The sequence below is a fragment of the Syngnathus acus genome, chromosome 1, assembly GCF_901709675.1.
Source record: "Syngnathus acus chromosome 1, fSynAcu1.2, whole genome shotgun sequence".
In the NCBI taxonomy this organism is placed as follows: domain Eukaryota; kingdom Metazoa; phylum Chordata; class Actinopteri; order Syngnathiformes; family Syngnathidae; genus Syngnathus; species Syngnathus acus.
The window spans coordinates 7,785,445-7,800,650 of NC_051087.1; the positions used below are offsets into that span (position 1 = coordinate 7,785,445).

General features: G+C 40.7%; 2 protein-coding genes and 1 long non-coding RNA gene across 5 annotated transcripts; 1 reads left to right on the plus strand and 2 right to left on the minus strand.

Moving 5' to 3' along the window:
• Positions 1-1,219: 1,219 nt before the first annotated feature.
• Positions 1,220-10,242, minus strand: srp68 (signal recognition particle 68). Its single transcript, XM_037256187.1, has 16 exons — positions 10,076-10,242; positions 9,631-9,697; positions 9,415-9,528; positions 8,947-9,142; positions 8,149-8,231; positions 7,934-8,043; positions 7,766-7,845; positions 7,551-7,691; positions 5,451-5,549; positions 5,277-5,341; positions 4,715-4,868; positions 4,551-4,645; positions 4,355-4,484; positions 4,172-4,247; positions 4,021-4,073; positions 1,220-3,383 (listed from the first exon to the last, which is right to left on the minus strand). The coding sequence occupies exons 1-16, from the start codon at positions 10,161-10,163 to the stop codon at positions 3,156-3,158; spliced, it is 1,779 nt and encodes a 592-aa protein (XP_037112082.1). The 5' UTR covers positions 10,164-10,242; the 3' UTR covers positions 1,220-3,155.
• LOC119125615 lies at positions 5,549-7,721 on the plus strand. Its single transcript, XR_005098506.1, has 2 exons — positions 5,549-6,763; positions 7,487-7,721. It is a non-coding gene; the product is annotated as an uncharacterized LOC119125615 (long non-coding RNA).
• A 256-nt stretch (positions 10,243-10,498) lies between the features above and the next one.
• polg2 (polymerase (DNA directed), gamma 2, accessory subunit) lies at positions 10,499-15,126 on the minus strand. 3 transcript variants are annotated; one of them, XM_037256218.1, is made up of 10 exons: positions 14,908-15,126; positions 14,355-14,697; positions 14,075-14,183; positions 13,514-13,619; positions 13,251-13,436; positions 12,534-12,671; positions 12,382-12,462; positions 12,202-12,302; positions 11,110-11,369; positions 10,499-10,556 (listed from the first exon to the last, which is right to left on the minus strand). In XM_037256218.1, the coding sequence occupies exons 1-9, from the start codon at positions 14,917-14,919 to the stop codon at positions 11,204-11,206; spliced, it is 1,242 nt and encodes a 413-aa protein (XP_037112113.1). In that variant the 5' UTR covers positions 14,920-15,126; the 3' UTR covers positions 10,499-10,556; positions 11,110-11,203. The 3 variants fall into 3 exon arrangements, with proteins under 3 accessions (XP_037112113.1, XP_037112095.1, XP_037112103.1); XM_037256200.1 differs by having other exon boundaries at positions 14,355-15,126; XM_037256208.1 differs by lacking the exon at positions 10,499-10,556 and adding an exon at positions 10,654-10,936 and having other exon boundaries at positions 14,355-15,126.
• Between the last annotated feature and the right edge of the window lie 80 nt (positions 15,127-15,206).

The following is a 15,206-nucleotide window of genomic DNA, read 5'->3' on the forward strand; positions in this document are numbered from 1 at the left end:
GGAATGCAGCAGAGCAACTTTTCTTGCAGCTGAGCAGTGGAGGACTTACATATACTGGGGTGCGTCCTGACATTGGTACTACAGGGTTTTATTCCAATTTGAGCTTCAGCTGTACTGTAGAACAGGGCTATACTGTGTCATAGTGGTGGAAATATTGATTTGATCCTCTTCTGCGCTTAAAGGTTTGCTAACCTAAAAAGCAAAAACGAGCATCCATATTATGATTGATTGTGGGAATAGACAAAAGAGGAGCATTGCTGAAAGACGAGTGGAATATTCACCTGTGAGGCAGCACTCCTGTACCAATAAATGGACCAAGGTGTAAGCCTGTATGACAATCAGATGCACAATCGATTTTAGTGTCGTTTTAAATTGAAACTTCATCATTCATTCAAATATATAAATATAAAAAACATATAAATATATTTTCTGAATTCAACATGAGTTTGAATATTTAATTCTTAGTTCAGGGACATTTCCAGTTATGAGGGGTGTACAGAACTGCATTTTCAGATTTTCTTGAGTTTTTTCTTTTTGAATGAGTTCTGGCATTTTAATAGGAGCTTGTAGGTATTGTTTTTTAATATCCACTTAACTTGAGATTAAGGCCTTTTTTCATTTAAATATTTGAAACTGCTTCTTACAGTATACTGCATTGTCACGTTTCAGAAACACAAAATGAAGTGCCCCCTTCCATACACTTGTGTGTATATGTCATCGCTATAGATACTTTGAAAGGGTGGTGGTAGCCTTCCAGACAATGTCAGCATCTCAACCATAAAAAGATGTGGTAGAGTTGTAGGATTTAAGGGCTTTGAAAGAAATCAAATGCAGTGCCACAGCTAATTTGGCACAACATGCAAGAATCCTTATCTTCACCTCATACGGCACATCAATGCTCCATCCGGGTAGGGCACATTCTATGTGACGCTGGAATGTGTGAAGCGGATATGACAAAGACTTGACATGCTTCCAAAAGAGAGCTCTGGTTAGTCCACTATGATGTTAAAAATGCAACAAAGAGCGACAAACACGCCTTTGCGGTTAATGCGAGCTATGATGTACACAAACCTACACACATCCACGCCCAGCTGAGGCATTCCAAGCACTGCACAAAGCCACACCAACACACACCACGACAACGCTATGTGTAGTTCAGAGATCATGATGCTGTTGAATATATGTAAATGAACTAAAGCAAACAGTTGGTGCAAATCGATTTCAATTATGTGTTCAAGTTACCCAGTTTATTTCTTTCGCTTCAAAATAAATCAATTGGACCAATTTTTTACAATGACAAAGGGGAACAAAATTAACTCAAGGGGTTACAAAAAAAAAAAAAAAAAAAAAAAAAGGGGGAGAAAAAATAATACAGAGAGTCTTCGGTTTGGACTAGTTGATGAATGGCCCAGAATGTCATTGCATAGCACAAGGCATCCTGTTACCTGCGTGCATACTATTTTTCATTTGCTTGTTTAAAATATATTGCCTAGAAGTGTTTTTGTACAAATATGCTATTTACTGTTATCCATGATACAACTAGGAATTCTGGTTGTGTTGCCACAGTAGAATGAAACCTGATTATGAGGCTGGGAACCTCTCATGTAGAGTGATCAGCGGTTAATTGATAAAATATCAAACAGTATATTTCGAAGGCCTGTGCAAAAGTCTTAGGAGTCTTTAGCTTTGTTGTTTGTTACAATAATCATGTATGACTACGATTCATAGAGTTCACTTGGTAGAGTCAAATTTGTTTGTCTGTTTGCAAAAGGGTCTATAAAACAACAAAGCTAGTGCCAGCCTAAGACCTTTGTACAATATTTCCGGACCGGGATGATATTTATGATTAAAAAAAAAAAAACATTTAAAAGACTCCAACATGGTCATCAGGTAGCATCAGGTATGCTTAAAAAAAAAAAAAAAAAAAAATTAAAATGAGTACACCTGTCACATTTTGGTAAATGTTTTGACTTTACACAGGACCACCCCTAAGTGAAAATGTCAAAATGGGTCCCAACTGAATTTGGGAGCGTCCCCGGTATCACTTGGCTAGTTGGTGTTAGTCTCCGGTGTGTTTATATGACGTAATCGCTCCCGTTCTGGTCACTGGCAGTTCAACATGGCATGGAATTGGAACTCTAATTAAGGACGGCTTAAGGTATAGATGACCAAATCCTTCAAACTAAGCAGCAGTGTGGTGCCATTTTGCTGTCATCCCATGAAAACAAAATTACCAAATTGTGTGGGGTGTGCTCACTTGAGAGAAAAGTGAGTCATTTGAAACCAATGAATCAGTTCACGTCAGTGTCCCAAAGGAAGTCACCAGCAAGATAGCAGAAGGTTGACTCACTTACTCTACAGCCTAAAATATGTAGATCATTTTTTTTAAAGGACAGTCACAAAGCAAATCAAAAAGGCTGAATTTAGGATGCATTTAAAAATGTAATCTGACATGCTCTCCTCAAGAGTATGAGTGTTCCATTACATTACACCACCGCTCTGTGTTTCCATGCAGTCTGGACCATAGCAGAGGGGGCATTTTGAACTACGCTTCAGTTTTCTTCCCTATGAGCTTGCCTAAATTCTGAGCACCACTGCTAAGCAACCGGTTGTCTTGTGCTTTTGTACCGGTTACACCCCAATCACCTAAACCATTTGACTGTTCTGCAATGGTTACACCCCCTCGAAAATGCTGGCTTTAAAACAACCAAATTTGGGTTAAAAATTGCACAAAACAACCCAATTTTGTACAAAACAACGATTTTTTTTTTCTTTCCTAAACAATTGATCAGTTTTAAGGTTGCATGTGAACTCTGACAAATGAGAAAAAAATCAGGTTGGCGGTGCAGGAAAGACAAGGGACAAAGCAAACAAACGAGGTGTTTAAGGTCACACCATTACGGCTGTTTCATTAAGTGTACTACTGTGCCGAAGAAAAAATCTGCAAATGCTCTGGGAACAAAACAACTTGGCTGCAATCATTAAGACATGGTAACCGGTTTAACCATGACAAGTCATTAAAAAGATGGCAGGTAGATTTCATGACATTCCTTTCTCCAAAACTCATCCGCTTGTCTCACACGGAGGCACTGAAAAGTAACCATTCAAGAAAGATGATTCTAATAAGTGACACCAGGGAGGCTTCTCTTCACGTTTTAGCTGCCGAATCCAAAGATTCCCTTGATGTAGCCGGTTAGGCCGCCCTTGACCTTCTGCTCCACCTTGTCGTCCAGGGCCGGGAAGGCTACGTGGTTGAGAGCCAGGTCAAAGAACAGAGGTTTGCAAGGGATCGGCTGGAAGTCGGGCGGGAAGTGGACAAGGTTGGGGTGCTTCCCCACAAGGGACGAGTCCAGGCGGAACGTCTCCAAGCGGTCGCACAGAGGCTGGAGAATGACGAGGGGTATCGTTACCGTGACAAATGACTCAATGACTGAAAGAGCATTGTAGCACATGTCCACACAAATGCGGGGATTGTTTAAAACCCATAATATTCTACATGAGTGTTTCGTTAACACAGACAAGTCTTAAAAGTCATTTGAAGATATTTAAGAACAAAAAAAGTCTTAAATTTGTTCGTTATGCAACGTTAAATATTATAATCCTCTTAAAATAATGTTTGTGTTTGCTGAAAATAATATATGTACTTTTTTCTCTTTTAACTTGTCGTTTGTCATCCCATGTTTCAGATATGAACCAGATAACTCTTTTTGGTCTTTGACCACAGCCTCCAATGTCTGCAGTCTTTTTTGTGCTGTATTTTCTTTCAAACTACTAAAAGGTGAAATTACATTAAAACGGGAATTACATAAATATAAATATATTTTCACCGCCCATTAATTGGATAATAGGATAATAGCAGCAAAATGTGCAGTAACAAGAATGTTCATCAAAATCCAGTAATTGTCTACGTACTGTACATACAGTAGTTACAAAATCAGACAATCGGGAAGATTACTGTCATAATGTACACTCGTGGTGGTTACCTTTTAATCCGAAATGTTTTAAAAAGTTTCCTCTTACCGTGTTGTCTTTGATGGGCTGTGGAGTGGGAACGTCAACAGTCTCTCCGGTATCTGAGGAAAAAAAAAACAGCTTATTGTAATTTTTGCTCCCATGGGTAAAAAAAAAAGAACAAAAAAATAAATAAAAAGTGCCACTTTAAATCCTTCACCTAATATGGCTGCCGCTTGAAGAGAGTATTTTTCTGCATTGACTTTAGCAATGAGCTCCTGCACATCAGGGAGGTCCTGTCAACATCACAGACTACGTCAGTGATACAGAGGCTCCACGCAAAGCGGTAGTGGATGTACATGCAGTACTGGAGCTATATTAGCATCTCAGTGTTGCTCCCAACCTTAAGGCTGTTGTTCATGCCCTTGGTCTTTGACTGCACCTCCTTGGCATACTTGAGCACCCTCTCATAGAGCACCAGAGCCTCGCTCCACTTCTTTACCAGAACGTAAGACTGGGCGATGTAGAAACACCTACAAGTAAGACAAACATTGTAAATATCATAGGCATGCCATGTATTTATCACACGTGTGGTTGACCTGTAGGCTTTGTAGGCCAGTGTCTTGAGGGACACCTCTTTCTGGAACCCATGGTCATCCTCCAGGCCCTGCAGGGAGGAGAGCTCAGCCAGACTCTGTGGGGACACCAAAGAGAGTGGTTGTTACGGATGCCGTGTTTGGGGTACAGGCGTCCACACACTTGCCTGTAGGATGATGTCATAGAGGCGGATGAGGTCCTGTGGACGGGGCCCCCTCTTATTCTCGTCCCCCTCGGGCTCCTTCAGCTTGGCCTGCAGCGTGTGTGCCATGCTCTCGTTCCTCTTCACCAGCGTGCACAGCTTGATGTAGCTCAAATAGCTGGCAGACGACACCAGTGGCTTAAGCAAACATTCCGCCTATGCTAACAATTCAAACGTGACTATCAATACATTTGATTTGTCACCACAAAGTCCTTAAATCATGATTCATGAATCAAGATCTGACTTGAAACGGCCCACTGATGCCTCAACACCAAGTTGCACTGAACGAGGATTGTGTTCATACAGAAAATGTCAGCACGCTGTTCCATTTATCCTTCTTTAATTGGTTAACAACCCACATATTGCGTCACGCTTTTATGTAGCTCTCACTATTCCAACTTCATGTTAGACACTGTGGAAAACCACAATCAAGAAACTCCCTTTGCGCGATAATATATACAAGTAACAATAGTAACACCTTAAATAAATATGTAAATCACATCACAAAGACAAAATTAAAAACTACCTGTGCAGGAACTGCATGTTGGACACTTTTCCGTTGTCAGCATCCGAGCTTCTATCGCGCTGCTTCTATAAGCAGAAGCATTAACCAAACATGTTAATTATTGACTTTTCAGGAACACCTCCCACTCGAGCTATAAAAAAATCTGCTATTTTTCTAAAGGTGATCTCATCGTACCGCCTCAGTCTTGAGTTCCTCTCGCACCGCTTGGATGGTGTCGCGGCACTCGGCCAGCAGGGTCTCATACAGATGTTCTTTGGTCTCCTCGTTGGCTGCCTTCTCGAGGGGAAACAAGAAGATAAGATTCATCAAATCGAATCACACTGAATCGTGTGTGTTAAGATCTGCATTTCTGGAATGCGCACCATGTTCATAGCGAACATAGAATGTAATGATTACCACTTGCCACCTTGGCGTATTTGCTTTTCCCTCATATTTAAATGTGGTCGAGCAGATGGAATCAGTACAAATATCTTCACAAATGTTGGGGGACAAATGTTGAGCTGGAGCGCTGGTGTGTTGCGCAACACCTGAATTTCACCTTTGCATTTACTTTCTGCATGATTAAAGTCACAATTTCAGTACTCAATCACACGACCCCATCAAGGCGTCTTAAACTTAAGTAGTTTAAGTGGGAGACTCCAAGCAAGAATGCATGTTCAGTGATGAAGGTGAAGACGACAGAGGCGGAGGAGAAGATATGTGGCCCAGCGGGCTCCTGATGGATTCCTGCACTCTACTTGCGCATACTCCACTATTATCAATGACACATTGTTCTTCACCTTACAACCACAAACACCCGCACGTACCCTTATATTACACAGCTACACGCATTGCACAACTATGAAACAAAAAAGCAACACGTGATGGTCAGCATGGTGTATGCTTCAGTTTGATGTGCTTTTTAAAAAAAACACATTTACTTCTGAAAGCAGTCAAATTAACATCAATCTTTGCAATTATCACCACGTCGAGGCAGGGGTGATGGTATTTAAAGTCCCGCACTTACGTACCAACACCTTGCTACGCCCAGCAAAACCGGCTTTACCTGTTCTACATTCCCTGTGGTTGAGAAGGTGCATGCGTGCTGCACTGCAGGCTGACATATATATAATGTGGCTCTTCGCTGCACAGAGCACGTACGGGCGGAGGATGATTGTGTGTAAAAGACAAAACATGAATTGATTTGACTCTTGCATCGACACCTAGCGCACTATGTTGGGTGGGGTCTAAAGTATTTAAAGTAAGCAGCAATTCTATTAGGCACACGCAAACTGGGTGTTGTCCTGCATTTATGTGTGTACCGATATGCTCAGAATGTAGTTGTACCAAGAGCAGGGCTGAATGCCAGAGGGCGTGATGGGAGCGCCTACAAGAAGTGCTTGTGACAAAACCCGCAGGAATGGATTGGAGGTGGCTGCGATCGACCAAGGGCGGACAATGACACCCTTTGAATGTTTGGTAAACTACACCCAGACACTTTCGCAAAGGTGAGAATCGCAAAGACAAGAAAATGTTGCAGTGTTGGTTGATTTCCAAGTTGTTCTAATTCCAAATATAGTTTCTTTATAGAAACTAATGGACTGTCATTTATTAGGGGATCAAACTGGCCCTACATAGAAAAAAAAAAAAAAAAGACAGCAGCTGCCCAAGCATACTTATCAAGGATATAAAGAAGTTAACTTTAGTATTAGGAAATAAAATAGCTAAGTTAAACTCTGATACTTTAAACAGACGTGTCATGAGACAAAAAAAAGGAAGGTTTTTGCAAAGTCATAATGTCGCTGAAAATTGTTGCTGGAGATGCCATAGCAACTGCTTAGTAGACATTTAGTCAATGGTGTCAATCATTTTAATTTATTCTATTTCTCATCTGGTCCTGAGCATCTAGACATGTTTCTACATTGCAGTAAGTTCCACTTCATGGTCGTGAGCCATGTTTTTCCTAGAAAACATTCAGAACTACAATGGCTCAGGGTAATCATACCACTTATGGGGTGTATTAACTTTGACGGTACCACTGAACCACATTTGACATTCTGGTGACATCTACGAGTTTCCACACAATCTCTTATTAGGTATTACTTGCTGACAATGAAATTCTCTTCGGAAGTGTATTGGTTGTTGTTCAACTCCCACTCAATGATGATGTCAATGTGAGAAGTTGTCTTCATGTTTGACAAGACATGTTTTTAATTATTCTCCTTTTCAAGCTCTCTAAGGCACGTTGCGCAGTGAAAGGCGGTCTCCTCCATAAAATCATGTAGCAGTACTGACCTGAGCAATGGCAGCCTCGTTGTCTGCCAAACCCAACAGGAAGATGCGGACCTTGTCGATCTTGACGGGCACGCTCCTCCCGCGCCACTCCACCTCGCTCATGGTGGCCGCCTGCTTGGTTCTCGCCTGAGTGATCAGGGTCTGGAAGAATAAAGACCTTTGGTAAATTTGGAAGTGGTGATTCTTTTGTGAGTGAGTGACATCATTGTTCTCACCTCTAGTTTCTCAGCCATCATGCCTCCTCCTCCTCCCGTCAGTCTCATTTGCATCAAGTCATTGATAGCATTCTGGTCACCTGTCAGAAAAAAATCATGAATGAGGGGAATAGACAAGAGGTGTGATGATTAAAAATACAACTGTGAGTTATTTTCACAATATCTTACCTATATTGTAAGCACAGTATCGGATGTTAGGTGATATTTCGTCTACACGCTGACGATAAAGAGCTTCCAGCTCCTCAGTGAATGCACTTGCAAGCTTCTCATAGATGGTCCTTGAGTCAAAATTAATATTTTATTTTATCCCTTGACTCTGATAAAATTAATATATAAAAGAACTGAATGTTATGAGGAAAATAAATGGGGGAAAAATTGCTCACTTGCACTTGTTGAAGGCCTCCATGGCACTCTTCCACTTCTGCAATTCAAACTCCACCATGCCAGTCAGGTAGGATGTGTAGGCCTGCAAATAAAAACAAAAGGTCATTTCAGTGACTTTGGACAAAAAGGACAAACAATAAGCAGAACCACAGAGCACAAATAATTAGCAATTAGCCTATATCGCCTTGGGTGCTACATCACAAGCTAGGTGGAACAATAATGTGAGAGTGGGGCTCTGCAATTTGGCAAAACAAATGATACATATACATACATACATACATACATACATAGTGTGTGTGTGTGTGTGTGTGTGTGTGTGTGTGTGTGTGTGTGTGTGTGTGTGTGTGTGTGTGTGTGTGTGTGTGTGTGTGTGTGTGTGTGTGTGTGTGTATATATAATTAGTATTATATATTATAAAAATATAAAAAAAATGCTGCAGAACAATTGAAAATAACAGATGAGTTGGGAGTCTTGTCACATTTGCAGGCTGAGCCCTTAGGCACTGTGTGTCATTTCAGAAAGACACTAAATGTCAATATAAGGCAAAAAGGTCATACCCTCAGATGGATACAAATGTGTAAGTTTTTCATCTGAATTCATATTCAACAAATGTAGTATTAATAAAAATACTGTGTTTAAACTAGTGTGAATGCATGTAATTTATTTTTGCTCTATCATCATCACAATAAATGGCATTTAAAAAAAAGCATCCTCCAATTTACTTTGAGAGTTTAAAAATTAAAGTAAAATATGAAAAACTGTGCTACACAAGGCGGCACTATTAGACCCGTGAATACCTGCGCTTCAAGTTTAGTCTTGGCATCAACAGAGGGACTCTCGCACAGCTTCTCCAGCTTCTGACTGTGCTTGGCAGCTTTGCGGAGCCGTGCCAGCAAGTGAAAACGCTTACGCGGCTCCGTGTTGGCCTCCTGCTTCAACTGCATGGCGTAGCTCCATGCACGCTCCGCTTCCATCAAAACCAGCAGCAAGTACCTTAAAACAAGGGGAAAAAAAAGTTGCATAAGCCCCTGGGTATAAATAAGCAATTTATGTCAGGTATTCCTAACCCAGAGTGCCATTTCATTTTCAACAATATTACAATTTGTTTACCACAAATGCATCTTTGGTCATCTAGCTAAGCCAGCAAATTGCAGCAACAGGCAGAAAATTAGATGCTCATCCACTATATGGTAAATGTAACCTGTGTATAGACCTATTACCATTCACACAACAGATACAGTAATGCATTTTGCAACATTAAATACCTGCTGTCCAAAAGCATTTCAACTGTTATTTTTTTCCCAACAAACTTGTGCCGGTTTCCCATCTTGAATCCGAGAGTCTTGCGTAGACGACGTAGTCTACGAGAGCAGTAGCCCCTGCAAAAGGGCGGATAGTATTATGGCACAGTCACAAGATCATAGAAGTTTAATCTTCTTACAGGAATAATTCCACTACTCCAGAACCTGACAGGGGCTTACCTGTATCTTTGGTAGTCTCCATGTCTGAGACCGTGCAACTGCTGGGACTCCTTAATGATTTGCAAGACTGCGAATCACAGTTAAGGAACCTTACACACACACACTCATGCGAATATTTTCTTCATTTTAACATACCACGTGTACCCAACATCACGATAATATCATACAAGTGATTGACGTTTCCGTACAATACGATGCGCGTGTACTACACATCACGATCATCCCACGAAAAACACATATTACGTTTACATGGACAAGCCGACCAGAATAATTTCAGGGTGAGTTAGGAAAAGACGTTGAACTGTTTAGCAGTGACTGTTTCAGTGACACGTAGCCTAACATCGCTGGCCTCGGACACACCAAGCTAATATGCTAAGGTTAGCTTCGGAGCTTAGTAGTCTTCATAAAACACGCAATAAATATAGAACGCTGCAAAAAAAGATACTTTCAAGTCCAACTCCTCCACCCGGTGAATTTTCTTTATTTTCCTCCAAGGCAGAAGCTTTCGCTTCGTTTTGCTTGACTGTGGTCATTTCTAAAAGCTAGCGAAACTAAGCACAGCACAGAAGCCACAGGGAGTAGACACGCTGAATTCTTCATGAACGGACCAATGACGTTGCAGGGAGAGGACCAGACTGTCAGGAAGATCTCGCGAGTTTCCTCGGTCTTTGTTGTCAGTCGGAACTCAAGAAACGAAAAAAAGTCTAAACTAAAACCTCAGAATCATTGATAAAAATTAGACATCATAGCTTATTTTTCTTATATATTTATTTTGAAATGTACCTGATTCTTTCTGTACTTGACTTTGACAAAACCGAGTGTTTGTCGGCGTTTTTTTTCAATTGTAGAAAAAAAAGAAAATCATGTGTTTGTAGGTATTTTTTTTTCAATTGTAGAAAAAAAGAAAATCAGGAAATTAAAAAAACGTCAATGCTTTGTCACTGCAGAAATCCATGTCACGTGACGCACGCCACATTGATACGCCGGTCTCCATTTCAAGCAACTGCTTTTTGTAATTTATACATAAATTACGGCCTTTATTAAATCTACAATTGTATTGGTAAATGTAACACGTTGGTCATCCATGCACATCATGGAGTAACTCATTACAGGCATCACTGTATAAGTCAAGGCCGGTGAACCAATACTTCAAATGCCAGTATGGACATATTTCTCGAGTATGTCATTCAAACTCTTTTTTAAATTATTTTGTGTCAACGGTTTTCATAGATAATTTGCTATAGATACTGTGTTTTTTTTGTTTGTTTTGTTTTACTTATGAGAGGTTCTATTTTACAGTGGAAATGTAACCCAAACCTGCACATAGGTTGGAACGTGCTGATTCTTTACTTGCGCTCATGCAGACGTTAAGTTATAATTACATTCAGAATGCTTTGAATGACAAAATGTGCTCAAAAACCACCTTTATATTTATTAGCATTTACTTTCTGTCTAAGGGGGGGGGGGGGGGGGGGAGATCTTTGGCAATGGTTTTGTACCTACAAGATACAAAACTGTGGCAGTGAAGGGACAATCGATTATTAGAGCATGAAATCAGCAAGTGGATACTAGTTTACATGTTGTCTGCAGCAGAGATATATCTACAGAGGAAGTTCTTCAGTTCCGAAATATGCATGGTCTCCTTGATGGTGGTGTCTCTGCTGCGTATCTGTAGGAGGCCGCTCTCCAGAGTGTTCCCACTGATCACCGCAGTAAAAAGCACGCCCATCTCATCATATCTACAAGGCACCAAATACATACACGCAGTATTTAATCAATTGTTTATCATATATTGTATATACATTCGAGTCCTTACAAAAAGCTAAGATAGTGTTTTTTCAGGTGAATCCTATGGATAAACCTAAAATGCACTACATCCTTTAAAAGTAAGTTTTACTACAGTCATGTCTATTTGTTCAATTTTGAGTACTTTTTACACAAGTTGCTGTTTTCCAGCAAGAATCTGAAAGGCAAAAGCTTTTCCATGAATTGACCAACACATTTCTTGGATTAATTTTAATCGATATTTAAATATTATATAAATTCATCGCGCTGTTCGCATTTTAACAACATAAGATTAAGATGACGCTGTACAAAGGATCACTAGCACCTTATCATTATAAGGCTTTAAACAGGCTGCCCTCAGATTAAGGGTGTCACGATACAACTTCTGGATTCAGGAATCTGGAATGAACTTTATATCAGCGCTAATATCTGAGATTTTGGATATTAAACAATAGTCCAATATTGTTTTTGGTCTTATTTTAGATAAAAATATGGGATAGGGACACCACTACCTCAGATGGAAGTGGCTAGTGATGCAGTGCAATAGAAACTCGGAAGAGTCACAGAAAGACATAGAAATGGATATCCTTGAAAATCTATTATTAACAGACCAGCAAAATGATTGAAAAATTGAACATTCAAAAGTTTACAAAGTGTTGAATTAAATTCAACTGTCAAGGTCCATATAGTCCATTTTAGGTTGAGCCTGCAATTTAAACCAAAACCTGAATTAACCCTAATTTGTATTTGTACGTATATTCATTTCTTTTTGATGAACATTTTTACTTGGAGTTGAGCTGATCCATTGGTGAGGGTGATGTTTCAAGATATCCGGGCCAAGCAGAGATTTTAGACTCTTTTAACTCCTGCAGCAGCCCTTCACAAACCTATAGCCCAGAAGCACAGTCAATTACAAATGACGCTCAGCAAAGGTAATGTAATTGCATACTGAAGTGTTTCTCTGACCTTCCTCAGCTCCATGGTGGCTCCCCTGCTAATAACTAAAGCCACTTTGACTGGAGCCAACAATGGATGTAATTTCAGAACCTGAAATTGATGACATGATGAAATAAGACAAAAGAAATGTTTCATAAAAATACTTTTGGAGGTGGCTTTACTTTTCTCTGCTGTAGCTTCTGTTTGGTGTCTTCTCTCTTGTGTAGCTGCAGCGAGTTGGACAGAAAAGCCAATAAACCGCGATTGACGTTCCCGGTAATTGAAACTACGTGAGGAATAGACTTGCGCCCATCTCGACTCTACAGGATATTTGGAAAAACAAACAATGCAAGCAAATTATTATATACTTGGATTGTCCATATATGCTCAAAATCTCACCGGCCGTACTGTTCATGTATCCCTACTGCATTACAATGTTGACATTATATCATATTAATCCCTGAGGGAAAAAAAAATCAGTGCCAGCAAACTTTTATGTTGTGTATGTTTTGAAGCGCCGATCAAAAACAATACAGTCGTAATAATGGATTTGATTTTTTTGTATTTGATCACTCGCGTGCCTGACGCATTGTGTTGCTTGGCAACCTGGTCAGCCGCTTTGCACTGCCTCCTAAGCATTCAGTCATGCTCACAGTATTTGAATGAAATCGCTTGTGTTGAATTTGTTAAAAAAACGAAGAAGAAAAAACAAAACTCAAGCTCATTCAGAGTAGCTTGGAGATGAACCACACATGTCACTGGCGAGGATTAACTTCCAGATCAATGAGTTGATTCCACATTTGAAGCGTGACATATTTTCCAAATGTATGAATTCATGTCTTAGGAAAACGCCACGATCCGGAAAAGAGCATGTGAAGAAGCCATAAAGCAGCATAGACCTGGAGTTTAGAGCGGGCTTCTTTGTGCAACTGGAGCAGTTCGCCGTCTCCTCGGCTCCATAGAACCTCCACTGGCTCCTGTCCCCACGGGAATTTGTAGAAGATCTTCAAACCGCGTGACGTTGGCCCCTCTAGTTCATCTAGAGAGACGTCACTGCTGCTGAAGTCCGATGGAGCGAGGGCAAACTGGTCCAAAAAAAATAAACATAAAAGGTATCAATTTGACCAAAACGTATTTTGAGCGTTATCCATCAAGAACTCACCTTTCTCCACCACTTGAGCCTCTGTCGAGCCCAGTGGTCCAACCATTGCGAGGAGGTTCGAGAGGAGCAGAACCAGACAAGAGATGCCTGTGTGACTTCTGCTGGGCTGACAGAAATATCATTCTTGGAATTACAGTGGCACAGTTAAGAATGATTACTTCCCAGCATGAAGTTGCTGCTGATTTTTTGTTTGCTGGTTGGTCAGATTGTTTGCAAAAAAACTGCACATCAGTTTTATGAAGGAGTGACTAAGGAGTAAACTAAAATGTAAATAATCACTCCAGTTTCAGCCTGGACTGGACCGGCTTCACCCAAAATTCCGATGGCTATCACACCCCTGCTTATGTCGTGTTTTCTGTTGCACCAGTTGTTAGAAGTAGAGATTCATGTTTGTGTGGTTGATTTTTAATAAGGCCAAGCTCACTTCACAGTGCTCTAAGCAGTTATTTCTCCTTTTCATTGTAAACTGGGGTAAGTAAGACATTAAATAACATTTCTGTCTGCTGTGGCCCTCTGGAATGCACACACACAAGGGATGGTGGAGCGTCGATGAAGCCTCACCAGCCATCACCGTCTTTCGAGGACTGAAAACATCGACCAGTTTCAGCGATGCCAAATGGGAGCTTCCTGTTCACCATCTCAAATATGGGGACAAACTGCTCCAAAGACCCTTAGAAAATAAGCAGAGGGCACAATAAATGAATTCAAGAGTTGTCATTTGCACACACAAAAAACTGACTACATCAAGCGATTACTTTTCTAGTTTGTCTTCACTAATATAAAAATATTAAAAGGGAAAAAAACATTACAATTAAAAATAAAGAAAGGATTGGATTGCTACCTGGAATGAGGCTGGTTCTCAACATAGGTGATGTCTGCAGAAACGTGTGGACGTTCTGCTCCTTGCTCAGCTCGGTCTCCTCTAGTATATTTACGACGTTATTAGGATCTGGGACCGCCAGGTATCCCCATTGTCCCCTAGCTGCATCGTGACTTCCTGTGCTGCAACTCGGCGTGTTGATCCCGAACACCTGATCTCTGGATCCAGTCATCGAACGCCACCACTGGTGCAGCACATTCTCCCTGAGCTCAGTGCCCAGTGGCCCGTAGTTGCAACCTCTCCCACGTTTAAACAGCTCCACATTGGTGTCTCCAGGAGAGATGAAGTGTCTGTCCACAAAGAGCTGCAACAAAGTCCTGGTATGATCCAAATTGGTTGGTGGACAGCAGCGTCTTCTTACATGTTGCCAAACACGCGGCGTACATCGGAACGCACACTTTAGTAGGCCTTTCTTTACTAAGTGATTGAACATGAGCAACGAGCTGGTAAAATGACAAATCTGTCAAATTTATGAATCCATCAGGGGAACATAATCCAACCACCAATAACCCACCTCAACATCCATCTATGGTGGCGTAAAGCTGTTTAAAATGGAGTTGAGGAAAAAAAAAAAATCACGATGACACATGCCAAGCGTTATTGGCTAGCTTGTTTTTTCGTCTGTCACTTCGAAACTTCTTTTCAAACTTTTATCGTAAATGTTTGTCCTACAAAGAGTACATGGACATAGTTACGTTGTTTTCAAAATTCGTATCGGCTTGTAACCCGGAAGCTTTTTTTTTTTTTTTTTTTTACGTCTTGCTTTTCTCTGTGTAAATCGTCCACAGCGCCATCTAATGTGACCACCGGCGA

Excerpts from the sequence above, each read along its gene's own strand:
- srp68 (XM_037256187.1), bottom strand. The coding sequence starts at position 10,163 with ATGACCACAGTCAAGCAAAACGAAGCGAAAGCTTCTGCCTTGGAGGAA. Across the intron at positions 7,846-7,933 it reads ATACTGTGCTTACAATATAG|GTGACCAGAATGCTATCAAT; the intron begins GTAAGATATTGT and ends TTTTTCTGACAG. Across the intron at positions 4,485-4,550 it reads CTGGCCTACAAAGCCTACAG|GTGTTTCTACATCGCCCAGT; the intron begins GTCAACCACACG and ends TCTTACTTGTAG.
- polg2 (XM_037256200.1), bottom strand. The coding sequence starts at position 14,826 with ATGTTCAATCACTTAGTAAAGAAAGGCCTACTAAAGTGTGCGTTCCGA. Across the intron at positions 13,620-14,074 it reads TCGAAAGACGGTGATGGCTG|CCCAGCAGAAGTCACACAGG; the intron begins GTGAGGCTTCAT and ends TATTTCTGTCAG. Across the intron at positions 12,672-13,250 it reads AAGCCCGCTCTAAACTCCAG|AGTCGAGATGGGCGCAAGTC; the intron begins GTCTATGCTGCT and ends AATATCCTGTAG.